Source organism: Odocoileus virginianus, unplaced genomic scaffold (assembly GCF_023699985.2).
Source record: "Odocoileus virginianus isolate 20LAN1187 ecotype Illinois unplaced genomic scaffold, Ovbor_1.2 Unplaced_Scaffold_13, whole genome shotgun sequence".
Taxonomy (NCBI): Eukaryota; Metazoa; Chordata; class Mammalia; order Artiodactyla; family Cervidae; genus Odocoileus; species Odocoileus virginianus.
The window spans coordinates 1,144,549-1,170,961 of record NW_027224275.1 but is presented as its reverse complement, the minus strand read 5'-3'; the positions used below and the strand labels follow the sequence as shown (position 1 = coordinate 1,170,961).

General features: G+C 38.9%; 1 protein-coding gene and 1 non-coding gene across 2 annotated transcripts in view; both read left to right on the top strand.

Moving 5' to 3' along the window:
* The window catches only part of PASD1 (PAS domain containing repressor 1), a 68,953-nt gene that overhangs the window by 29,119 nt on the left and 13,421 nt on the right, over positions 1-26,413 (top strand). Inside the window, exon 10 of the mRNA XM_070462768.1 lies at positions 16,430-16,496. Coding sequence (XP_070318869.1) covers positions 16,430-16,496 — 67 coding nt within the window. The remainder of the gene's footprint in view (positions 1-16,429; positions 16,497-26,413) is intronic.
* On the top strand, positions 4,124-4,230 carry LOC139033513 (U6 spliceosomal RNA). The gene has a single exon (XR_011486068.1). It is a non-coding gene; the product is annotated as a U6 spliceosomal RNA (small nuclear RNA).

The window sequence follows — 26,413 nt, the reverse complement described above, 5'->3', positions numbered from 1 at the left end:
GAAGAGGGAGCAAGCCAGCTGGTGGAGCAGCTGGAGGTGGCCATGCTATAGTCATCTACTGTTGTCTCCTCCTGTCTTCCACTGCCTCGTGAAACCTCGGTTCGGGCTTTCTCCTTCTCCTCTGCAGGTCACTTGTCTAATTCTATTCCACACCACTTCCTGTCCCTTTTGGCAAATACTATGGAGGTCTTGTGATATAGTTATCGCAAAACAGAAACCAAAACCAAAATGTGGGATTGGGATTTTTTAAGCTACAATATTTGTTTTTCTTTTTTTCTTAGCTTGGCCAATTACAGGTTGTGTAATCTTAGAGAAGCTTCATTAAGTCTCATGCTCTTTATCTATAAATGGTGAGGCTAATTTACTGCAGAATGTGCATGACTGTGAACTCAGGAAATGAGATCTTTCTCCTTTGATAAGTAAATGAAATCTATATGCTTTGTAAAATACTATGCACAGTCAAGTTATTATCAACTAAGAAGTACTTACAAATATAGAATAGTTACAGTTTAAAACTGTACTCAATCCTGGGAATTCCCTGGTGGTCCAGTGGTTAAGACTCTGGGCTTTCACTGCCAAGGGCCTGGGTTCAATCCCTGGTCAGGGAACTAAGATCCCGCAAGCCACGTGGCAAAACAAAACAAAAAACAACCGTACTTAATCCTTACTGAGCTATAAACACATTATTAAGTGCAAAGGGCTACCTGTTAACCCGATTTATGGACAAGGTTTGAAATCTGTGTCTGGTGACTTCTTTTAATATTCTTATTAATGTTTTCTATTAAGTTAAGATTTTTCTCCTTTTCTGTTTCAAGCCAACACCTTTTAAACATCTGTCTTTTTTAGAGTTCTAGAGTCATTAACACCCAAACTATTCCATGTAAAGTGTCCATGCCTCCTTGCTGGGTGGAGGAGGTGTGACCCAGTCTGACCGTGATGGAATTCTCAGCTTGCAGTCAGTTGATCTGGGGCCTCACACCCACCTTGGAGACACACACACACTCCTGCTGGCACAGGGCACTGACAGATAAGAGAAGGACTTGGAGCTCTGCAGCAGCCTGGCATTGAAGGAGATAGCCCCTGAGCTATTTAACTTCTCCTGTCCTATTGGTGTGAAAAGGGTCTTATCCTTGAGAAGGTCAGACATTAAATAAAAGAAGAAAGGGTGCAGTCTCAGGATTCTGGGTTTTAGATTTCATAGTGTTTGTGTGACTACTAGGCAAACCATCTTCCATCTTCAGCTACGTGACTTAATTATTTTGATCATCTAAAAGCATAAAATCATTTGACTGTCTTATTAGGTTTATGATTGATAAGATCAATTTTCATGTTAATATTTTTTGGAAAGCTCTAAGTAAGTTTTGCACTCCAAACCCATGGAAGCAACCCCCAAAATCACTGAAGGTTTAGACATTAATGAAAAGAAGTTTAATAAATAGCAAAGTTTACAAAAATCTGGGATGAATTTTCTGAGTATCAGCCTCTATGCAAAGTAGTTCTGGAGAAATACGCTGGCAGCTGCTTGTTCTACTCAGACAATGAAGAATGTAATATTTTTTTTCCTGGTAGTTTGCATTTGTCATCCTGTAATGAAGATGTCAGGCTGTATATTAGGCCTCTGAATAAATGGGGCAGGATCCTGCTCTCTTTTGACTTAATACTTTTTGCTTTACATTCTTTTTAAGATTCATATTGAGTAGAGTTCCCTGTGCTCTACAGTAGAACCTTGTTGATTATCTATTTTATTTATTTATTTGCCATGCTGTGTGGCATGCAGGATCTTAGTTCCCCAATCAGGGATCAAACCAGAGTCCCTGGCAGTGGAATTGTGGAGTCTTAACCATTAGACTGCCAGGGAAGTCCTGGTTATCTATCTTCTATATAGTAGTGTGTGTGTGTTACTCCCAGACCCCTAATGCCTTACTTAAAAAAAATTCCAGGATATTCTTTTGCGTTAGCTCCATTAAACATTTTTTTTTTTTTACTTTTAAACTTTTTATTTGTGTCTTGGCATCCTCCTTTACTCACAACTGTTCACATTTTACCCCGTTTGCTTTATCATCGCCTCCTTCTCTTCCCCCTCCATCCAACTGCTGCTCTTCCTTTCCTCTGTCCGGTCTCCTCTCCTCCCCTCTCCTCCTGTTTTCTCCCTTTTCTTCCCCTTTTCTTCTTTCTCTCTCTCCCCACCCCTCTGCTTCATTCATTCATTCATTATTTATTCATTTTTCCATCCAGCGGATTTTAATCTTCTGCTAATATTATTTATTTCAATGCTCTGATTGTCCTTGCATCAACCAGTAACAGCCCCTTTGATCTGGCTCCTGTGTCTTTTTGATGCTTCCCAGCATCTTGCAGCATTCCTTCCTTTTGGGCACTGTATGATGTTCCAGGTTCATTTTGTACTTTCTCTGCCTCAACCACAAAATCAGCTGGTTTTCTAAGACTTAGTCAAAGGGGAGCCCTGTTTTCCTTAAGCACAGCTATTTAGAAACTGGGATCTGGGTGCTGCTTGTACTCATTGTTACTGATGTATAGGTATCTTCTGAACTGGGAAGCAAATACACACACATATACATAGGCATAAAGATCTATATCTGTATTTATTTCTGTATCTACCCATCTATATGCATGTGTACCTTTGTTCATGGGTGTAGTTTCAAAAAATCCAAACCATGACTTCATACCAATACCTCCATCTTAATCCAGCTCCAGAAGGTTCACTCCAGTCCCCCCACTTTCCAGTTTTGCAACACTCTTCTCACTAGTCAGAGAGGCCTGGGCCCATTATCCTCCATATATTTACTTATTGCTCAAGTCTGGAATGCACATAAAGTAACTGTAGGGTTGCCAAGTCATGTCATTGTGAAAAGCAAACCTCCTCAAATGAGTTAATATTTACATTTTAAGGTGAAATGTACACATAATGAAAGGCACAGATCTTAAGTATATTTGACAAATGCATAGACCCATGGGATCCACACTCCTGTCAAGACATAGAATATTTTCAAAACATTGGATAGGTGTTTTGTACCCTTTCCTGTTATCCCTGCACCTAGAGGCAACCCCTGTTGTGATGTTTATCACTGTAGATTCAAGTTTCCTTTACTAGAACTTCATAAAAATGGAACTGTATGATCTATATAGTTTGTTGAGTCTGTCCTCTTAAACTCAGAAAAATGTCCCTGAGTTGTGTCATGTCACAGGTTCAGTCGTTCATTCCCTTTTGTTGCTGTGGAGTATTCTCTTCTATGGATAGACCACAATTCATTAGGCATTTTCCTTTCGATGAACCTTCATTTCTAGTTTGCAGTTACTATAAATAAAGCTGCAATGAACATTCTTTTACAAGTATGTTTGTGGACACATATTTTCATTTTTAAATTATTAAGCACATTTATTTGTTCAATTAAACATCAAAATTGATTTGTTTTTTCTTGGTATTCAGTTCTATGGTTTTTAATACATTCACTGATTTGTGTAACCATGGCCATGGTCAAGATAATGACCAGTTCCATCACACTCCCCTAGAAGTTCCTTGTGCATCCCTTTATATCTGTCCTATCTTACCTCACCCCTAACCTCTGTCAACCACTGATTTATTCTGCATCTCTATAGTTTCATCTTCCTGAGAATGTCATATAAACAGAGTCACACAATAAATAATCTTTCAAGACTGGTTTATTTCCCTCAGTGTAGTTCCTTTGAGATTCATCTGAGTTGTTGCATCAATAACTATGTACTATTGGGTTGCATTTCGTTGTATGCACGTCTCACAGTTTAGTCATTCACCTATTGAGGGACATCAGGGTTATTGATGAGTTTTGCCAATTATTAATTAATAAAGCTGCTATAAACATTCCTAAACAAGTTTTTGGTGTAGACATAAGTTTTTATTTCACTTCTCTAGTGTATTGAATTATGCTTTTAACTTGCATCCCAGGACTTCCCTGGCAGTCTAGTGGTTAAGACTCTGCACTTCCACTGCAGGGGGCATGGGTTGATCCCTGGTCAGGGAATTAATATCCCATATGCTGCACAGTGCAGCCCAGGAAAAAAAAACTTGCATTCCACAATGAGTAAAGATGTTGACTATCTTTTCATCATTTGAATATTAAAATGTTTGGTGCTCGCTTCGGCAGCACATATACTAAAATTGGAACGATACAGAGAAGATTAGCATGGCCCCTGCGCAAGGATGACATGCAAATTCGTGAAGCGTTCCATAAAAAAAAAAAAAAACGTTTTGCCTGTTTTTAAAATTATGTTGTTTAATTTCGTATTATTGAGCTTTGAGAATTCTTTGTATATTTTGGATACAAGTCTTTTGTCAGATATGTGATGTGCCTGTATTTCTCTAGCCTGTAGCTTTTTTTTTCATTCCAGTAACAGTGTTCTTCTGCACAACAAAAGTTTTTAGTTTTGAAGGAGGACGATTTTACCATTTTTTTCCTTTGATGGATCCTGCCGTGTCTGGTGCGATGTCTAAGAATCATTGCCAAAGCAAAGCTCACATAGATTTCCTTTTTTTCCCAAAAGTTTTATAGTTTTGTATTTGTGTCTGTGATCCATTTTGTGTCCATATTTTATAAAGTGCGAGTTTTAGGTTGAAGTTCGTACTTTTTACCATATGGATTTCCAGTTGTTCCAAAACTGCTTGTTGAAATATCAATATGATCTCCTGCTTGAAAGCTTTCAGTGATTTCCCCTGCTCTTAGAGGAAAATCCACAGTCCTTTTGTATGATCTGTAAGGCATTCTGCTCTTGTGCCTGTCTAGTCCTCCCATCTCATTTTGTGCCACATGCCTTCCTATCTATTCTGCTCCAGCCTCACTGGCCTCCTGGCCTCTGTGAATTCCCCAAGCTCTTTTCCAATGCAGTGCTTGTGTGCACACTTATGTCCTCAACCTGAAACACTCTTCAACTGTGTTGTCACATGCTTGGCATGGTGCTCTCCCAGGTCCATTTTGAGTTCTCTTTCCATGGCACCCTGCCCTTTTACTTTGTCATGCTTTTTGCAGTTTGCAAAAAATACAGTTATCTTTGGACTCTTTGTTCATTGTGTGGATTCCCCATGAAACTATACGCTCCTTGAGGCTGCATTCTCCATGTCCAGCACTCTGCCTGCCCTCATAAAACTTACTGCCTAGTGTGGATGGAGATGAACAAGTAAACCAGAAACCATCGTGAAGTCCCCATTCCATGGACGTGCTGTTGGACTCTTTTCACTGTATCCCGTTCCTGTTTTCTGCACAGGTAACATGTCTTTCCCTTCCGTGCTTGGTTTGCTCACATCCTTTTCACCATTTAAGAGCCAGGTCATTCCTTCTCTCAAAAGTCCTTCCTGCCACCCAGGTTGGACCAGCTCTTCCATCTTGCTCTCTACTTTCCTGCTGACCCTCTTCACTGTGCCTTGCCATCATGGGGACTGACTTAGTTCTTCTTCAGAGAATTAAAAGCTCTAAGACAGAAGTATCCAAAGTGCATTCAGCTTGTGTCTCCTTCAGTTCAGAGGAGAGCTAGTCTCATCCCATCACTCACTTACTGATTTCTAGGAAACAAGCGTGTGATAAGCCATCTGTCCACTTGGCTACTAAGAGCTAAGGGGTCTGATTTACAGGATGAAAAAGGAAAAGAAGGCCCAATTTATTTTTTTTTCCATTTATTTTTATTAGTTGGAGGCTAATTACTTTACAACATTGCAGTGGTTTTTGTCATACATTGAAATGAATTAGCCATGGATTTACATGTATTCCCCATCCCGGTCCCCCCTCCCACCTCCCTCTCCACACCATCCCTCTGGGTCTTCCCAGTGCACCAAGCCTGAGCACTTGTCTCATGCATCCAACCTGGGCTGGTGATCTGTTTCACCCTAGATATACATGTTTCGATGCTGTTCTCTTGAAACATCCCACCCTCGCCTTCTCCCACAGAGTCCAAAAGTCTGTTCTATACATCTGAGTCTCTTTTTCTTTTTTTGCATATAGGGTTATCGTTACCATCTTTCTAAATTCCATATATATGTGTTAGTATACTGTAATGGTCTTTATCTTTCTGGCTTACTTCACTCTGTATAATGGGCTCCAGTTTCACCCATCTCATTAGAACTGATTCAAATGAATTCTTTTTAATGGCTGAGTAATATTCCATGGTGTATATGTACCACAGCTTCCTCATCCATTCGTCTGCTGATGGGCATCTAGGTTGCTTCCATGTCCTGGCTATTATAAACAGTGCTGCGATGAACATTGGGGTGCACGTGTCTCTTTCGGATCTGGTTTCCTCAGTGTGTATGCCTAGAAGTGGGATTGCTGGGTCATATGGCAGTTCTATTTCCAGCTTTTTAAGGAATCTCCACACTGTTTTCCATAGTGGCTGTACTAATTTGCATTCCCACCAACAGTGTAAGAGGGTTCCCTTTTCTCCACACCCTCTCCAGCATTTATTGCTTGTAGACTTTTGGATAGCAGCCATCCTGACTGGGGTGTAATGGTACCTCATTGTGGTTTTGATTTGCATTTCTCTGATAATGAGTGATGTTGAGCATCTTTTCATGTGTTTGTTAGCCATCCGTATGTCTTCCTTGGAGAAATGTCTGTTTAGTTCTTTGGCCCATTTTTTGATTGGGTCATTTATTTTTCTGGAATTGAGCTGCAGGAGTTGCTTGTATATTTTTGAGATTAATCCTTTGCCTGTTGCTTCATTTGCTATTATTTTCTCCCAATCTGAGGGCTGTCTTTTCACCTTGCTTATAGTTTCCTTTGTTGTGCAAAAGCTTTTAAGTTTCATTAGGCCCCATTTGTTTATTTTTGCTTTTGTTTCTAAAAGTCTGGGATGTGGGTCATAGAGGATCCTGCTGTGATTTATGTCGGAGAGTGTTTTGAAGAAGGCCCAATTTAAAGTCAGATTTCATATCTATGCAACCAATACTTAGACTGCAGCCTAAGTATTTGATAAGCAACAAAGACATAAAAAGTTTTTTTTTTTTTTTTTTACATATACTGGGACTTGATGGTTTCTGTTTCTTTAGTTCCACAACTGGTTCAATACTAGTCCTATAAAAGTGACGGAAGAAACACACAGGATGTCACCTTCAAAAAATGACTGAAGGAGTAGATTTTAAAGTAGGAAGATTGGAATGCCATATAAAACATGGGCTATTAGGCAAAACCTTACCATGAACATATGTATCCAGGCCAGGCCCTCTGGAGCCACTGGCTGAATTGAAAAAAAAAAATTCGTTCTGCTCTGAGATGTAGAAATGTTGGATGTGTTTCCTTCCTTTGAAGTACTACATCAAGGGAGTCATTCTGACTGAAGAGTGATGAACCTCAATTTATAAAACAATTTTTAGACTATTTCAAGCTAGAAGAAATGTTTGATAGTAGATCAAAATTTTTGATCATCACATATTTGATAATATGAAAGTAGTGATGTCTGAAAGTAAGTATGGTAACAGATGAACTATAAAAACACATCTGAACTGTCAGTTCTAGTCTTTCAAATATTGTGTTCTCTTGAGGAATGGATGCACCCCTGTAGAACCCTCTATCCTCTGCTGGAAGGCTTGGCCTAAAGGCTTTATTAGTGGGGAACAGAGCAAATTCTATATCTTACTACACAGTGCTGGTCTTAGGATAGTCTCTAGTCTGATTAATGAATTTCTCCTGGAATGAATTTTCCGCAAATATATGATGGAGAACTGTGTACCCTTGACATTCATTCTGCCTATGAATGTCTTTAGTGTTAGTAGCTGCCATCCAGGCTGGGTTCCAGACATGTCCCAGGGACTCACTAACCAACACTATATGTCACCTTCTCTACATTTGAAAGAGGGGCAGACCACAAAACACTAATCAGATTCTAAAGGTGCCTTCTTATTTGCTTAGTATTCCTGCACTGTTCAGAAGAGGTCAATATCAGCAATGTTCTTTTCAAGATGATAAAAACCTTGCAAAGAAAATTTTTGGTGATTGATGGTCTACCATATTTTCATAGCAATAGGGTTCTTGTTTCATTCACATTTGTCTGTTTTCTTTTTATTCTTTGACATCACAGCATTTCTCATCATAGATTACTTACCCTTTAAGGTACAGGGGGCATCAGACTAGGATGTTTACCATGTTGATGGTTTGTATGTACTTTAAAAGTGTTATGAATATTGTGCATTTCTTGTTTTTCCATTCTGGTGAGGAAATACCAAGTGCCATTAGATGTTTTATCTCTTTTGATGTGTTTGTGGAAGACTGGTGTAATAAAAAAAAAACACATTAGAGAAGTTCAGACTGGCCCTTGAAAGAGTAATGTTTTCTATGAAATGGATGGAGTAAGCCTTTGCTGGAAACCTGCCCATTTGGACTCCATCCTTTGTAAAACATCGAAATATAGGAGGGTTGGAGCATTGCAGTTTTGTTCCTTTTTAGTTGTGTGTGAGTAGTGTTTGGAAGCAAGCCGATTAACATACAACTAAAACAGGGATTGCGTTTTCTTGGCTATGTGATAAAAGTAATTACCTACCAGATAATTTTAAAAGGACCCATATTTTAAATAGTTGAAACTCAAAATTTTGTTTTGTGCCTTCATATTCTAATATGTAAAATCAGCTGGACTATTCTATATAAGTTCAGTTACATAGACTGAATTTTAGTTCAGTTCAGTTGCTCAGTCATGCCCGACTCTTTGCAACCTCATGGACTGCAGCACACTAGGCTTCCCTGTCCATCACCAACTCCCAGAGCTTGCTCAAACTCATGTCCATTGAGTCGGTGATGCCATCCAACCATCTCATCCTCTGTCGTCCCCTTCTCCTCCCGCCTTCAGTCTTTCCCAGCATCAGGGTCTTTTCCAATGAGTCAGTTCTTTGCATCAGGTGGCCAAAGTATTGGAGCTTCAGCTTCAGCATCAGTCCTTCCAATGAATATTCAAGACTGATTTCCTTTAGGATGGACTGGTTGGATCTCCTTGCAGTCCAAGGGACTCTCAAGAGTCTTCTCCAACACCACAGTTCAAAAGCATCAATTCTTCAGTGTTCAACTTTCTTTATGGTCCAACTCTCACATCCATACATGACTACTGGAAAAACCATAGCTTTGACTAGACAGACCTTTGTCGGTAAAGTAATGTCTCTGCTTTTTAATATGCTGTCTAGGTTGGTCACAGCTTTTCTTCCAAGACTGAACTTACTTATTCTATAGTATATAAGAAGTTATATATTCTATATAAGTTCAATTATAATATCAGCTGAGATATGTTAGCCTCAGGTTTTATATAGCCCGCAAAAACAATACAATTCTTAAAGCCCTTAGAATCCATGTCCATGTCTTGAGAAGGAAGAATGGAAGGTGTTATTTGACTTGCAGACCCTATGTCATCCTCTAATGGGCACCAATCCTCTTTGCACTTTGACCAGGGAGCAGTGAGGGATGTGGTGCTCAGAGTAGAGAATCTGAGAGAAGAGTCAGTTATTTTTCAAGCCATCTTTTTTTTTTTTTAGACAGTTTCTTTTTCTTTTTATTTTTTTTATTAGTTGGAGGCTAATTACTTTACAATATTGTAGTGGGTTTTGTCATACATTGACATGAATCAGCCATGGATTTACATGTGTTCCCCATCCTGATCCCCCCTCCCACCTCCCTCAAGCCATCTTATTTCATTTTCTGCCTATCTCCCAGTGCCCCCGCAACACACACACAAATACATAGTCCAAACATTCTCCTGCTCTACTCTTCTTGACCCTGTAGTAATGGGTCAGAAAATGCATATCATTTTTTTGCCAGAGCTTGAACCTAAAATCTGAGAGGGCCTTTAACATAGTATAGTCAGTGGTATGAATTTGTCTACTGGAGAAGTCTCGTAGATTCAGATAATATGCTTCTTTCATTCAGAATATCTGAATAAAATATCTTATTTTGCCCTTCCCATCAAAAAAAGAAAGAAAAATTTTCTGACACTGAAAATGATCATTTAATCCAAAGATATTTCTGGAAGCAGCCACTCAGAAAGTGTTTCTATATTCAAATGCTAAAATTGTTTAAAGGGAGGGTGAATTTGTTGTCTCTTTGTTCTCAGGAAACTATAATCCTTTAACAATTTCAGATCCATCAAGATCTTTCCCAGGTGAGACTAGACAGGACTTCTTTGATGGGACTCTGTTTTCCACTGGCTTCCATAGTCATTGGGGGGAAAGAAATCTTTCACCTACTTGTGTTTTTCTCAAATTATGATATGTCTGTTTATTCATACTCTTTCATTTGGGAGAAGTCATGACCAGGCCCAGGTGAATTCATCAAAAACAAATTCTTAAAAAAATTTTTGGCTACATGGTCAATTTGTCTAGTAGTCAAATTGCCAAAAATTAGTTCATCCAGAAATAATCCATAGAATGACCAATGTAAAAAATTTACCCAAACTCATTGATTCACCAAAATCATGTCTTAAGAAATACTTTTCTTGAATATATTCCAAAGGTTGAAAAACATTTTTCTGAAAGGGACCCAATAGTAAATATTTTAGGCTTTACAAACTACATAAAGTCTCTATAGTATATTCTCTGTTTTACAACTTTTTTAAAAAGTAAAAATCATTCTTACCTCATATGAAAACAGGCTGCTGCCAATTTTGGCTCACAGACTATAGTTTGGGCCCTTATGTATTAAAATAATTTGTATTTTCCCACACAAATATGTTGGTTTTAATTATATGCAATGGCTATATTCTTGAATATATTCAGTGACTACATCCTTCTGTTGACTTAAAACAAATAGACTTCCAGATATTTCTCCAGCAAAGATGGATTTATTTGGGATCAGAAGTGAATTGCCCTCAAACTACTTAGATAACTGGGACCCATTTTCTAGAGGTTTTTCCTCTAGAGTAAAGAACATATTTAAAACAGCTTAAACAGCTTGTAATACAAATGGCTCAATTCAAACAGTTTGCGAGCCAATTGCAGCCAATCTTAAGGAAATATCTTGTGTTGGAGGACCTGGGCTGAAGGTGTTTTTATTTTTGTTTTTTTTTCTTTTTATTTTAATTAGAGGCTATTTACATTACAATATTGTGGTGGTTTTGCCGTACAGTCACATGAATCAGCCATGGGTGTACATGTGTTCCCCAGGGTGTTTTTAAAAGTCACTCTGAAAAACAGCCCTTTCAAAGGAATAGGCTGAAGGCTGAACCTGCACGGTTTTATTTGAAACAGCTTCTTCTGGAATTGGGCCAGAAGCATTTTCACCCAGCTTTGGTTGAAGCAATCTGATCGCCAGATCAGACCTGAGTGCCAGATGAATACTTGCATGCAGAACAAGGCCTTTACCTGAAAAATGAAACCTTCAAATAGATCCTGAATAATTCCTAGATAGCGTCAAATGTAAAGAGGATGTGAGCCCAGATCCAGGAGAAAGACACACCTTCAAACTCCATGGTTGAGTAAAACAATGAACAACTGTGCACTCTGTGGATACCACAGCCATTTGCTCACCAGTCCTGGAGCTGTTGGGCATCTTCTCTCGTCCCTTCAAGGGCAAGCAAAGTGTTGACCTGAAACAAATATAGACTGCCAGATGTTTCTTCAGCAAAGATTCATTTCTTTGGGATCAATAGAGAATTGCAATTCAAAATCTGAAACCATGATAAGCCACTTAGAAGTCCCTGCACAGCAAGGGAAGAATGCTTTTACAGAGGGGAAAAGGAAGTGGGGAAGGCTACGGTAGGTAAACAGAGTCCGTGGCTTTTTGTTGATTGATTGAGTCCTTGCCAGGAAAGAAGAGAACTCTTTTCTTCCTGTTGGGCTCTGCTGTTGTCACAGGCCATGAGAGCACTCCCTCCTGGTCTCCTGACTATTTAATTGACGTTTCTGTTGATTAATTTTACAAACCTTATACATCATTCACTTTATGGAGCTTTATTTTCCTCATCTGTAAAGTGAAAATGATAAAAACACATAAAATAAGAAAATAAAGTGAACGCGTGGAAATCGGGGCTCAGGGAAGTTAAGAGACTTGCTGCTCTAGGTCCCACAGCAAGGAAATGGGAGAGCTGAAGTTTGAAAGCCCAAGTGTGTGTGAACCCCAAATCCTGTCCATCTTCCATGGCAGCTCTGATGTGCTAGGCACAATGATGGGGACCGGGGAAAGTAGGAATAAAACAGCAATGAAGTTTGTCATGTGGATTGACAAATGATTTCTTTGTAGCATGCAATGTTATTTGATAGCATTTTATCCACAGTAGAACTTCTTTAAAAATTGGGGCCAACTCTCTTAAACCCTGCTGCTACCGCTTTATCAGTTGATATAGTATTCTAAATCCTTTGTTGTCACTTCAACAATCTTCACAGCATCTCTATGAGGTGTAGATTCCACCTCAAAGAAACCACTTTCTTTGTGTATGCATAAGAAGCAACTCGTCATCCATTAAAGTTTTATCATGGATTGCAGCAATTCAGTCACATCTTCAGGCTCCACTTCTAATTCTAGTTCTCTTGCTATTTCCACCACATCTGCAGTTTACTTCCTCCACTGAAGTCTTGAACCCCTCAAAGTCATCCATGAGGGTTGGAATCAACTACTACCAAACTCCTGTTAACTTTCCCATGAATCACAAATGTTTTTAATGACATCTAGAATAGTGAACTCTTTCTAGAGACTTCTGGATTTACTTTGTCCAAATCCATCAGAAGAATCACTATCTATGGCAATTATATAGCCTTATGAAATGTATTTCTTTAAAAATAAGACTTCAAAGGTGAAATGACACTTTGATTCATGGGCTGCAGAATGGGTGATGTGTTAACTGGCATGAAAACAACATTAATTTCCTGTCCATCCTCCATCAGAGCTTTTGGGTGACCAGGTGTTTTGTTGCTGAGTAGTCATATTCTGAAAGGAATCTTTTCTTTTTTTTCTGAGCAGTAAGTCTCTATAGTAGGCTTAAAATATTCTGTAAACCATATAAATGGATGTGCTGTCATCCAGGTTTTGTTGTCCCATTTATAGCCCAAAGGCAGAGTAGATTTAGCATGGCTCTTAAGGGCTCTAGGATTTTAACAATCATAAGTGAGCATTGGCTTCAACTGGAAGTCACCAGCTGCATTAGCCCCTAACAAAAGAGTCAGCCTGTCCTTTGAAGCTTTGAAGCCAGGCATTGACTTCTCCTCTGTAGCTATGGAAGTCCTAGATGACATCTTCTTCCAACAGAAGGCTGTTTCATTTGCACTGGATATCTGTTGTTCAGTGTAGCCACCTTCATGAATGATCTTAGCTAGGTCTTCTGGATAATTTGCTGCAGCTTCTATGTCAACCCTTGCTGCTTCACCTTGCATTTTGATGTTATGGGGAGAGCTTTTCTCCTTAAGCTTTATGGACCACCCTCTGCCAGCTTCAGACTTTTCTTCTTCTGCAGCTTCCTCACCTCCCTCGGCCTTCATAGAATTGAAGAGCTGCAGCCTTGCTCTGGATTCAGTTCAGTTCAGTTCAGTTGCTCAATTGTGTGACTCTTTGCCACCCCATGGACTGCAGCACACCAGAATTCCCTGTCCATCACCAACTCCTGGAGCTTGCTAAAACTCATGTCCATTGAGTGGGTGATGCCATCCAATCATCTCATCCTCTGTCATCCACTTCTCCTCCTGCTTTCAATCTTTCCCAGATCTTCCCTGATAGCTCAATTGGTAAAGAATCCGCCTGCAATGCAGGAGACTCCAGTTCGATTCCTGAGTCGGGAAGATCCACTGGAGAAGGGATAGGCTACCCACTCCAGTATTCTTGGGCTTCCCTTGTGGCTCAGCTGATAAAGAATCTGCCTGCAATGCAGGAGACCTTGGTTGGGAAGATCCCCTGGAGAAGGGAAAGGCTACCCACTCCAGTATTCTGGCCTGAATTCCATGGACTGTATAGTCCATGGGGTTGCAAAGAGTCAGACATAACTGAGCAACTTTCACTTTCAATCTTTCCCAGCATCAGGGTCTTTTCCAGTGAGTCAGTTCTTTGCATCAGGTGACCAAATCATTGGAGTTCCATCTTCAGCATCCAACTTTCCAATGAATATTCAGGGCTGATTTCCTTAGGATGGACTGGTTGGATCTCCTTGCAGTCCAAGGGACTCTCAAGAGTCTTCTCCAACACCACAGTTCAAAAGCATCAATTCTTCAGCATTCAGCTTTCTTTATGGTTCAACTCTCACATCTATACATGACTACTGGAAAAACCATAGCTTTGACTAGATGGACCTTTGTCAGCAAAGTAATGTCTCTGCTTTTTAATATACTGTCTAGGTTGGTCATAGCTTTTCTTCCAAGGAGAAAGTGTCTTTTAATTTCATGGCTGCAGTCACCATCTGCAGTGATTTTTGGAGCCCAAGAAAATAAAGTCTGCCACTGTTTCCATTGTTTCCCCATCTATTTGCCATGAAGTGATGGGATAGGATGCCATGATCTTCATTTTTTGAATGTTTAGTTTTAAGCCAGCTTTTTCACTCTCCTCTTTGACTTTCATCAAGAGGCAAGAGTTCTGCCATAAGGGTGGTGTCATCTGCATATGTGAGATTATTGATATTTCTCCCATTAATCTTGATTCTAGTTTGTGCTTCATCCATCCCTGCATTTCGCATGATGTACTCTGCATGTAAATGAAAATAAACAGGTTTTTTAAACTCTGGATTAGGCTTTGGCTTAAGGGAATGTTGTGGCTGGTTTGATCTTCTATCCAGACCACTAAAACTTTCTCCATATCAGCAATAAGGCTGTTTTGCTTTCTTATCATTTGTGTGTTCACTGGAGTAGCACTTTTAATTTCCTTCAAGAACTTTTTTCGTGAAAAGTAAGTTGGTATTTAGACTTGAGTGTACCATTAAGCTTCATTCTCTCCCTGGGCATCAAAATTCTAATTTTGATAGAAATTAATTGTTAATTATCAAAGAATGGAGAGTTTCTCTAATTATAAGAAACAAAATGAATTTGGCCTGAAGACATTTTTTCATAATGTGTTAAATTTAAGAACATTCGTTCATACACATTGGCTTTTTTTTTCTTTTTTTAAGCTTGCTTTGCTTACCATTGTAAAAAAGAGGCACTGAGACCTACAGCAAACTTCATTCTAATGCTGGTCCAGATGACTTACTTTATTATAAATATGGTGCAGAACTACTTTCTCTGTAGGAAAAGTGACACCTCAAAGATTGACAATGTTATGTATTAAGAAAAATAAGAGAGTTAATATTAGCATATCATGTTAATTTCCTTTTTAATGAATAGTATTTCTTTATATTCTCAGGTCTAATTTTCCTTGTTATGGCTTCTTAGATACACCCATCATTTAAAAGTGGACATTTAATTTCCAAATACATGGGGTTTTTAAAGTATCTTTGATATTAATTTCTCATTTAAATGCTTTCTTCTCTGCAATCACCCTCTGTGTTTTTTTCAGTCTTTTAACTTTATTGAGGCTTTCAATGGCTAAGTCAAAGATCTCTCTTGGTAAATGTCACATTGCACTTGAAAATATGTGGGTTATTTTCAAATATCTTTTGATATTGATTTCTAACATAATTCCACAGTGATAAGAGAACAGACTCTATGATTTCAATACCTTTAGACCACCTTGTTTTACATCCCTGGATATGTTCCAGTGTCTCCTAGTTTATAGTCTATGGGAACTTGAATAGAATTTGTATCCTACTGTTGTGTGAAAATTGTATAAATCTTAATTATGTTGAAATTGGTTCACAGTGCTTTTCAGGTCTACTATATCCTTCTACTTTTCTATATATTCATTCTATTAATTTTGAGAGTTTGATATTGAAACTCCAACTAAAAATCTTAATTTATCTACTTAAAAAATAATTGTAATATATAGTGGAACTATATGTAACTTTGTTCTGTATTTTCCAAGTCTCCTATAAATGTATTATCATACTTTCATAATTTTTTAAAAGAGAGAAAAAAAGAAAAATAAAAGAAAAATTTGTTTCTTGTTTGAACTGTTGAAAAACAAAATTTAACTGAGTAAATGTGAAGATCTAGTTGACTTTATGAGGTGATTCATGAATTGGGCAGCATCCCAAGAGTTATATAGAATGGACGTTTTTTTTATAGGAAGAGGAGTGGGGCCAGGGAATTACTAGCAAAAGAAAAGAAAGGATTATTTTGGGGCCAGGACATTCTTCTTCCTTTGGGGGATAGAAAGGACCATGTGACAGATTACCTAATTGGTACTGACTAGGAAGTTCCAAACTGGTGGGTTAAGATTCCACTACTGGTAAAGGCTGAGACTGCAGTTAGGTTAGGCATTAAATCTGGGTTTGGTAACACGGGTGTTAGCACAAGTGATACCATTTGGGGTGCTTGGTTTTTTCTTAACAGAACCTCATTTTTACTGTATTACAGAGAATTAGTGGCAAGTGAGATGTATTTACCATCTCTCTTTTCACCTATTTATAGGAGCGTTCAAGAAGAAAGAAGATGTTCTGGAATGGAATCCGCAGAACATGAAATTGCTGATGCAGAAGTATGTACACTGAGTACATAGAGTCATGCCTTATTTCCATAATGTTGACTGTTTAGTTAATGTGTGTGGCCAAGGTGGGGGAAGAAAAGAATTTTCCTGCTACCCTTCTAGGTTCTCAGGTGAGATGCCCCTGAGACAGGATTAACAGGAGAAAGACAAATGGAAGCTTAGTAATGGGTATTAATACATCTCTTACATACATGGGAGAGACCCAAGAATATTGAATAACTCTCTGAAATGACTCAAACCACCACCTTAAATACCATTTTTAGCTAAGATAAAAGAAGGTGTTGGGAGTGGGGAGTCAGTAGTGGGGACACAGTAAACAAGGGTAAAGTTTTTCTGCAGATTTAAGTCCTGGCCTTCTGCGTTAATAAGTTTCTAGAAACTGAGAGTCATCCTTTTCGACCTGGTGCAGAAAGGGAGACACGCTTATAAATGGAGGTTTCCCTTATAAACATAAATTTATCTTACAAAATGGTAACTTCTGTTGGTTTTCAGAGCTCCTCCTCTGCCTGCTGTTTCTTAGAAATAACCAGCTCAAATAACCTTATGCCAACAAGTCATATTTTGGGGTGGCAATTTCAGCCTCCTTCAACCTATATATAAAGGTTTTAATTCCAAGAAGTATTCCATATGGACATGAACATGAGTGGTATTCCACAGGTGCCACTTTATAGTTATTTCTTATTGGGAGCAGTAACAGCCATGCTTGTAATGGTCCCTGTAGTAGCTTTAAAAAGAATTAAGCTAGCCTCTGTGCCAGACATCATTCAAAGTCTTTTTGACTTGTGAGTGCATTTTGAAATCAGAGGTTATATAGCCTATAGCCTGCTCCTATAGGCTGTGTGAGTAGACTTATGAGATGGCAGAGTCCTCTGCCCATTATGTGTAGAAAGAATCCCTAATTAATGTGAATTGTCCTCAATCCTTTCCATAAGCCATTAAATGTATTATCCAATTATTCATTCACCAGACGTTCCACTAGAGAACCCTACAGGGATACGCCTGAATAGAAATATGAAACTTGGGTCTGCCCTCAATGATCTAAATTCTAGCCTGGGAGATAAGATCGAAGTGCAAGAAAAACAGATATAGAACAAGAAATAACCATCCCAGGAAGCCTTCCCAATGAATAGTCATTCACCTTGTCACTCCATGGGTGCATATAACATAGCTACTAGGCTGATTCACTGTGGTGGTGAATCAGCTATAGAGAGAGAAAAGCTACTATAGAGAGAAAAGATGGCTTGGGTATCAGAAGATAAGAGCTCAATTCCTGATTCTGCCATTTACCAGTTAATTATGTGACCTGGGAAATGTTGTTTTACCATGGGAAGCCTCAGTTTCATTATGTGTAAAATGGGAGTGGTAATAATCTCTGCCAGGCTACCTCATAAGGATTTGATAACACTCAAAGGAACTGCATTTATTGAATTGGCCAAAAAGTTTACTTGGGTTTTTCCATATGATGTTACAAAAAACCTGAATGAACTTTTTAGCCAAACCCATCATGGGATAGTCTGTATTCCTGCAATAGAATGAATTTTCTATGAGAGCAGGGATAGTCTTGTTCATCAGCATGTCACCAAACACCTTGAACAGTAGTGGCCACACATAGTAGTTATTCATAAATATTAAATACACAGAAGAATATTGTATGTTAAAACTGTCTATTTTTATAGCACTCTTCAAATGTCTGGTAAAGGGGTTTAAAGAGCAGTATTGACAGGTTGGATGTGTAGACTGTCACTTTGGCTTTCAGCCTTCCATGTGATTTTGCTTAAAAGTATTCACATTCATGAGATTGTGCAGACAGCAGGTGTTTTTAGTATTTAAGTTCTTCAGTAACATGGAAATATTATGAACATGTATTTTCAATATGAAGTACTGGTTTTTCTATTATATTTTCTAACTCTTGCTCATTTAACAAGCTACTTCTATGTAGATAAAACTTCTCCCTTCTGAAGAGGTACCTCTGCTTAACCCAGATTTCTGTTCAAGATGGTATGAAACAGCGAGGAAATTAGGTAGAAGAAAGTTAATTTATGTGGAACAATGCTCTGTTTATACACAAACTAATTTCAGTTATGCTAGGAAAAGAGGCCAAGACATCCATATATCTCTGGCCATCAGTCTGACATCTACATAGCTGACAGCCTGACTTCATCAGTCTGTCAACAAATACTTACCCAGGATCTGTTGTGTGCTATGTGTGAAGAATCCAGTCCTTCAACTTAGTGTTTTGAGGAAAATTGGATTAAAAAAAATCCCTCACTTTATAACTTTATAAAACCTAAGTAATTTTAGCATTTAAAGGTAAGTTTTTTTTTTAAAGAATCTCATAATCTTATCACAGTGGCACAATTGCTATTTAATTTTGCTATTTCCTTTCAGTTTCGGTCTACCATCACTTCTGTTTTTGACTTTGTTATAATGATAACTTGCCTGCTACTCCATTTCTTTTGGTTATCACTTATCACTAAAGTCTGTCTTTGGACAGTCTCAAATTTAGTCATTTCAGTAACTGGACAATATACTATGGTACTGGGGGACTTGTGTTTCCAATCAAGATGGAGCGACAGGTACCAGATTGACTTTCCTGCCCAAAACAGCCAAAAATAAAAGACAAAAAATACAGCATAACAGTTTTCAAGATAATGGATAGAAGGCAACAAAAGACAGGGACTCTTAAGAGATAGGAAATGTCTATTTCTTCCAAGTTGTCCATTTTATTGGCATAGAGCTGCTGGTAGTAGTCTTATGATCCTTTGTATTTCTGTGTTGTCTGTTGTGATCTGTCCATTTTCATTTCTAATTTTGTTAATTTGGTTCTTCTCCCTTTGTTTCTTAATGAGTCTTGCTAATGGTTTGTCAATTTTGTTTATTTTTTCAAAAAACCAGCTTTTAGCTTTGTTGATTTTTGCTATGGTCTCTTTTGTTTCTTTTGCATTTATTTCCTTCCTAATTTTTAAGATTTCTTTCCTTCTATTAACCCTGGGGTTCTTCATTTCTTCCTTCTCTAGTTACTTTAGGTGTAGAGTTAGGTTATTTATTTGACTTTTTTCTTGTTTCTTGAGGTAAGCCTGTAATGCTATGAACCTTCCCCTTAGCACTGCTTTTACAGTGTCCCATAGGTTTTGGGTTGTTGTGTTTTCATTTTCATTTGTTTCTATGCATATTTTGATTTCTTTTTTGATTTCTTCTATGATTTGTTGGTTATTCAGAAGCGTGTTATTTAGCCTCCATATGTTTGAATTTTTAATAATTTTTTTCCTGTAATTGAGATCTAATCTTACTGCACTAGTGGTCAGAAAAGATGACTGGAATGATTTCAATTTTTTTGAATTTACCAAGGCTAGATTTATGGCCAAGGATGTGATCTATTCTGGAGAAGGTTCCGTGTGCACTTGAGAAAAAGGTGAAGTTGATTGTTTTGGGGTGAAATGTCCTATAGATATCAATTAGGTCTAGCTGGTCCATTGTGTCATTTAAAGTTTGTGTTTCCTTGTTAATTTTCTGTTTAGTTGATCTATCCATAGTTGTGAGTGGGGTATTAAAGTCTCCCACTATTATTGTGTTACTATTAATTTCCTCTTTCATACTTGTTAGCGTTTGCCTTACATATTGTGGTGCTCCTATGTTGGGTGCATATATATTTATAATTGTTATATCTTCTTCTTGGATTGATCCTTTGATCATTATGTAGTGTCCTTCTTTGTCTCTTTTCACAGCCTTTATTTTAAAGTCTATTTTATCTGATATGAGTATTGCGACTCCTGCTTTCTTCCTAATTGACTCTGTCCCAAAGTCTTTAACGATGAGTTTAGATGAGTTGTTGCCAGCTACTGACATTCTGTCACCCATCCATAGAGATCTGTTGTTCCTGGACTGTGTTGCACTACACAGGCATTTTGGCAAAATTGGATCTTGTACATTTTCAGAATGCTTTTCCACTCAAATCCATTGTGCCTGGAGGTGGCAGGCAATTCTTCAGAAGATGCTGGCTTTGAGCCTGTAGCAGGGGCTGGGTAGGGCAGGAGAACCATAGTATACATGTGACTTGGAAGCACTTTGCCCAAGCTATGTGTTAATGAGGAGGACAGGACAAACCTGACTCAGGGAACAATCATGAAAGCTTCTTCCACTGATTTTATAGCTACAGGATTCAGTTCAGTAGCTCAGTCGTGTCTGACTCTTTGCGACCCCATGGACTGCAGCACACCAGGCTTCCCTGTCCATCACCAACTCCCAGAGCTTGCTCAAACTCATGTCCATTGAGTTGGTGATGCCATCCAACCATCTCTCGATCCTCTGTTGTCCCCTTCTCCTCCCACCTTCAATCTTTCCCAGCATCAGGGTCTTTTCCAATGAGTCAGTTCTTCCCATCAGGTGGCCAAAGTATTGGAGCTTCAGCTTCAGCTTCAGCATCAGTCCTTCCAATGAATATTCAGGACTGATTTCCTTTAGGATGACTGGTTTGATCTCCTTGCAGTCCAAGGGACTCTCAAGAGTCTTCTCCAACACCACAGTTCAAAAGCATCAATTCTTTGGCACTCAGCTTTCTTTATGGTCCAACTCTCACATCCATATATGACTACTGGAAAAACCATAGCTTTGACTAGATGGACCTTTGTCAGCAAAGTAATGTCTCTGCTTTTTAATATACTGTCTAGGTTGGTCATAGCTTTTCTTCCAAGGAGCAAGTGTCTTTTAATTTCATGGCTGCAGTCACCATCTGCAGTGATTTTTGGAGCCCAAGAAAGTAAAGTCTGTCACTGTTTCCACTGTTTCCCTATCTATTTGCCATGAAGTGATGGGACTGGATGACATGATCTTTGTTTTTTGAATTTTGAATTTTAAGCCAGCTTTTTCACTTTCCTCCTTCACTTTCATCAAGAGGCTCTTCATTTTCTCTTCACTTTCTGCCCAAAGGGTGGTATCATCTGTGTATCTGAGGTTATTGATATTTCTCTTGGCAATCTTGATTCCAGCTTTTGCTTCATCCAGCCTGGCATTTTGCATGATGTACTCTGCATATAAGTTAAATAAGCAGGGTGACAATATACAGCCTTGACGTACTCCTTTTCCAATTTGGAACCAGTCTGTTGTTCCATGTCCAGTTCTAACTATTGCTTCTTGATCTGCATGCAGATTTCTCAGGAGGCAGGTAAGGTGGTCTGGTATTCCCATCTCTTGAAGAATTTTCAGTTTGTTGTGATCCACACAGTCAAAGGCTTTGGTGTAATCAGTAAAGCAGAAGTAGATGTTTTTTTCTGGAATTCTCTTGCTTTTTCTATGATCCAACAGATGTTGGCAATTTGATCTCTTGTTCCTCTGCCTTTTCTAAATCCAGTTTGAACATCTGGAATTTCACAGTTCACATACAGCTACAGTGTGATAGGCACTTAATCATGTGTTAATTTAACAGATGCTTATTGTGTCCAGAAAAGTAGCCTAAGAAATTCAGCCTAACTCACTCTAGCAGTGCAGGGAGTGGGAGGAGGACATGGTACTTATGATTAAAGATTATTGAGGACTTCTTATGTGTCAAGCTTTGGGATAGGTGCTTGACCTCCACAACAACTCTATGAGTCACTATTGTTCCAGTTTTACAAATGGTGAATCTTGAATTACTGCTATTGAAAAGCTTGCCCAAAGTCACATATAAGTGGCAGAGCCCAGATTCAAACTGAGGCCCATCTGGTTCCAATATCTATATTTCTTACTACACAATGAAGCATCTACCTTCAAAGCAAAGCTCCTTGATTTCTCACATTGTCCTGTTTTTGTGTTATGGGTTCATTTCTTTATATTTTTGAACTCCTTAAACGTACTTAGTTTTAAAGGCCATTTTAGATTCATTTATTGATTCATTGACCAAATGTTTAGTCAACACCTACTTTGTAACAGATGCTGTTTTATGTGAGGGCAATAGAAACATCAGCTAATAAAACTGAAAAATTCCTGTTCTGGAGGAACATTCCAACAGGAGATAGATTTAGATAAACAAGATAAGTATAGTTAATAAACAAATCATATATTAGAAGGTGTAAAGAGCTATTGAAAAAGTAGAGCAGGATACAAAGGATTAGAAATGTAAAAGATGGTGAAGTTCAGTTCTAAGTATGAGCAAAGATTGAAGGAGACGAGAAAGCTAGCCATGAAGATATCTGGTGGGAGATTCAAGAGGGAGAACCAATGCAAGGCCATGAGGTAGAAGTGTGCCTGGTACTTAGAGGAGTAGCTGGAGCAGAGTGAGCAAAGGTGAGAGTAAGTATGGATGAACTCAGAGATGCCATGGCAGTCAGGTCAAGTAGGGCCTTGGAAGCCATTGTGTGGATTTTGCATTTTACTCTAAATGAAATGGGAAGCCACTGGAGAATTGTGAGTGAAAAAATGACATGATACATTCGGTTTGTTGAAAAGAGTCACTGTGTTGAGAATAGGCTATGGGGAGCAGAGATGACAGTGAAGCTGGGAGCCTAGTTAGAATGTTATGTCAGCAATTTGAGTGAGAGATGATGATTACAACTTGGACCAGGGTAGTAACAGTGGAAATTGTGAGGAGCTTTCTCATTCTAGATATATTTTGAATATAGAGTTATTGGATTTGTTAACATTAGATGAAATGTGTGAGAAAGAAGAGTTAGGGATGACTTTAAGGTACTTGATCTGAGCAACTGAAATGCTGGTATTGCATTAACTGAGATGGAGAAAATGGTGGGGAAAATTTGCAGGCTTAAGAGTATTTTTGGGGAGGTATAAGAACAGGGTCTCAGTGTTGAAAATGTTTGAGATGCCTATCATGTAGTCAGTTGGAAATGCAGAGCTGGACTGGAGGTAAGAATATGGGAGTCATCTTAATGGATAGTCTTAAAGCTAAAAGCTTCAATGAGGTGACCAAGGGAGGAAGTAAAGATAGAGAGAAGGACAAAGGACTATGACTGGAGCAGCCCCAACATGAAGAGACTAGAGAGAAGAGAAGAACTCAGCAATAGAGATTTGAGAGAAAGAGACCAGTGAAGTAAGAGGTAAACCAATTGAAGAAATATTTCTAGGAGGAGGGAATGATGACAGTGCCAAACACTGCTCATAGATTAGGTAGGTTGTCGACTCAGTAGTGATCATTAGCTTTTGGACCTGGAAGCCACCTCTGACCTTGAGAAAAGTTTTGGTGGAGTGTAGATGTGGGCAGGGAGATAACATCTGACTGAGTAAGTTTAAGAGAGGATAGTGAAACTGGAGATGTTCAGGACTTCCCTTTGAGAAGGTTTGCTCCCAAGGGAATCACATAAATACAGTGGCAGGTAGAGGAGAGGTGGGAACCAGAGAAATTTTTAAAAATTTTATTTTTATCTAAGTTTTGGCTTAGTTTTATTAATTTTTTGGCCACATTGTGCAGCTTGGGGGCTCCATGTTCCATGACCTGGGATCGAACCTGGGCCCTCAGCAGTGAAAGTGTGGAATCCTAACCACTAGTTAACCACTAACCTAATCCTAACCAGGGAATATTCCAGAGAGAATTTTTTAGCCTTTTTTTAAAAAAATTTACTTTATTGCTGCTAAGAATCATAGCATGAGATCTGCCCTCTTGTTGACTATAAGTACAAGGTTGTGCTGCTGCTGCTGCTGCTGCGTCACTTCAGTCGTGTCCGACTCTGTGCGACCCCATAGACGGCAGCCCACCAGGCTCTGCCGTCCCTGGGATTCTCCACACAAGAACACTGGAGTGGGTTGCCATTGCCTTCTCCAATGCATGAAAGTGAGAAGTGAAAGTCAAGTCACTCAGGCGCATCCAACTCTTAGCGACCCCATGGACTGCAGCCTACCAGGCTCATCTGTCCATGGGATTTTCCAGGCAAGAGTACTGGAGTGGGTTGCCATTGCCTTCTCTGTATTTCAGTGGAGGGAACTGAAAAATCTGCTTCATGCTTTTGCTCTGCACTGTCCCATAGCTTTTAAAAACAGTCACTATACACGTGGCAGTAGTGCAGAGTTAGGTCAGGTTTGACTGAAATATTATGAAGTGCACACTGTGAAAGACACTATCAGCAGAATGAGGCTTTGAATGCAAATGTGATCCGATTAGCACCCTCTTCTCGCCAAGCATCAAGGTAAGGATCACTTTGGAGAAATACACAGAAGCATCATTTAAAAAACCATCTATAGTCCATCAGCTGAAATAATCCTGAGAAGAGCTGAGGAATGGGCAACATGGGTGAAGAGGATCAGGAGATACAAACTGCCAGTCATAAAACAAATAAGTCATGGGGATGTAATGTATGTATAGCATGGGACTAAAGTTAGTAACACTGTATTGCAAATTTGAAAGTTGCTAAGAAAGTAACTCTTAAAAGTTCTTATCACTAGAAAAAGAATTGCAACTTTGTATGGTGATAGGTGGTAAACAGACTTATTAAGATGATCATTTTGTAATGCACACAAATGTCGAATCCTTATGCTATTCACCTGAAACTAACATATGTCTATTATACAATAATTTAAAAGAAAGAATCCTTACCAATATTTTTGCATACTTGTTTAACAGATTTTTTTCCTGGTATTCTGTCCTTATATATTTGAGATCACACTATGCTGAATGCTTTTTTCTGAGGTGTAAATAATAAAGCTACATTTAGGCATATTTTACCCCTTTGTGCTGCACTTAGTCTAAGCTCAGTCGTGTTTGACTCTTTACGACCCCATGGACGTAGCCCACCAGGCTCCTCTGTCCATGGAATTCTCCAGGCAAGCCACATCCTCCTCCAGGGGATCGTCCCAACCCAGGGATTGTAGACCTCTAATCTCTAGAGCTTATTCATAGTGCTTTTGATCATTCCTATGACTTTTATTTCTCTGTCCCTTTTTTTTAAAAACAGGGTATATTTGTAAAATTCTATTTTGCCTAGTTTTTCCCATGACTGGATGCCCTATGGCATTTTGTTTCTCCCAAAAAGTAAAATGCAAGTATCTCTTAAAATTTAGGCAGAGCACTTTTGACATTAATCTCAGTTCAATTCAGTTGCTCAGTCATGTCCGACTCTTTGCCACCCCATGGACTGTAGCATGCCAGGTTTCCCTGTCCATCACCAACTCCCAGAGCTTGCTCAAACTCATGTCCATCCAGTCGGTGATGCCATCTAACCATCTCATCCTCTGTTGTCCCCTTCTCCTGCCTTCAATCTTTCCTAGCATCAGGGTCTTTTCCAATGAAGTCAGTTCTTTGCATCATGTGGCCAAAGTATTGGAGCTTCAGCTTCAGTATCAGTCCTTCCAATGAATATTCAGGACTGATTTCCTTTAGGATTGACTGGTTTGATCTCCTTGCAGTCCAAGGGACTCTCAAGAGTCTTCTCCAACACCACAGTTCAAAAGCATCAATTCTTCGGTGCTCAGCTTTCTTTATGGTCCAACTCTCACATCCATACATGACTACTGGAAAAACCATAGCTTTGACTAGACAGACCTTTGTCGGCAAAGTAATGTCTCTGCTTTTTAATATGCTGTCTAGGTTTGTCATAGCTTTTCTTCCAAGGAGCAAATGTCTTTTAATTTCATGGCTGCAGTCACCGTCTGCAGTGATTTTGGAGCCCAAGAAAATAGTCTGTCACTATTTCCACTGTTTCCCCATCTATTTGCCATGAAATGATGGGACTGGATGCCATGATCTTCGTTTTTTGAATGTTGAGTTTTAAGCCAGCTTACGGGGAAAATGTGAAAATTGGGGGAGAAACTTCTGGAGTCCCACCCTTGCGATGTACACTCATTTCTAGTTCACAGTTGCATCAGGTCTTGGAGGCTGCATTGATAGAATGCTCCATGTCTAGCCTCAAAGGCCATGCTTCTCTTTTAAATCCTTTAGTGTATTACTCATGGAAACAATTATGGAATAAAAATGAGTCTGAAAGTCCTCT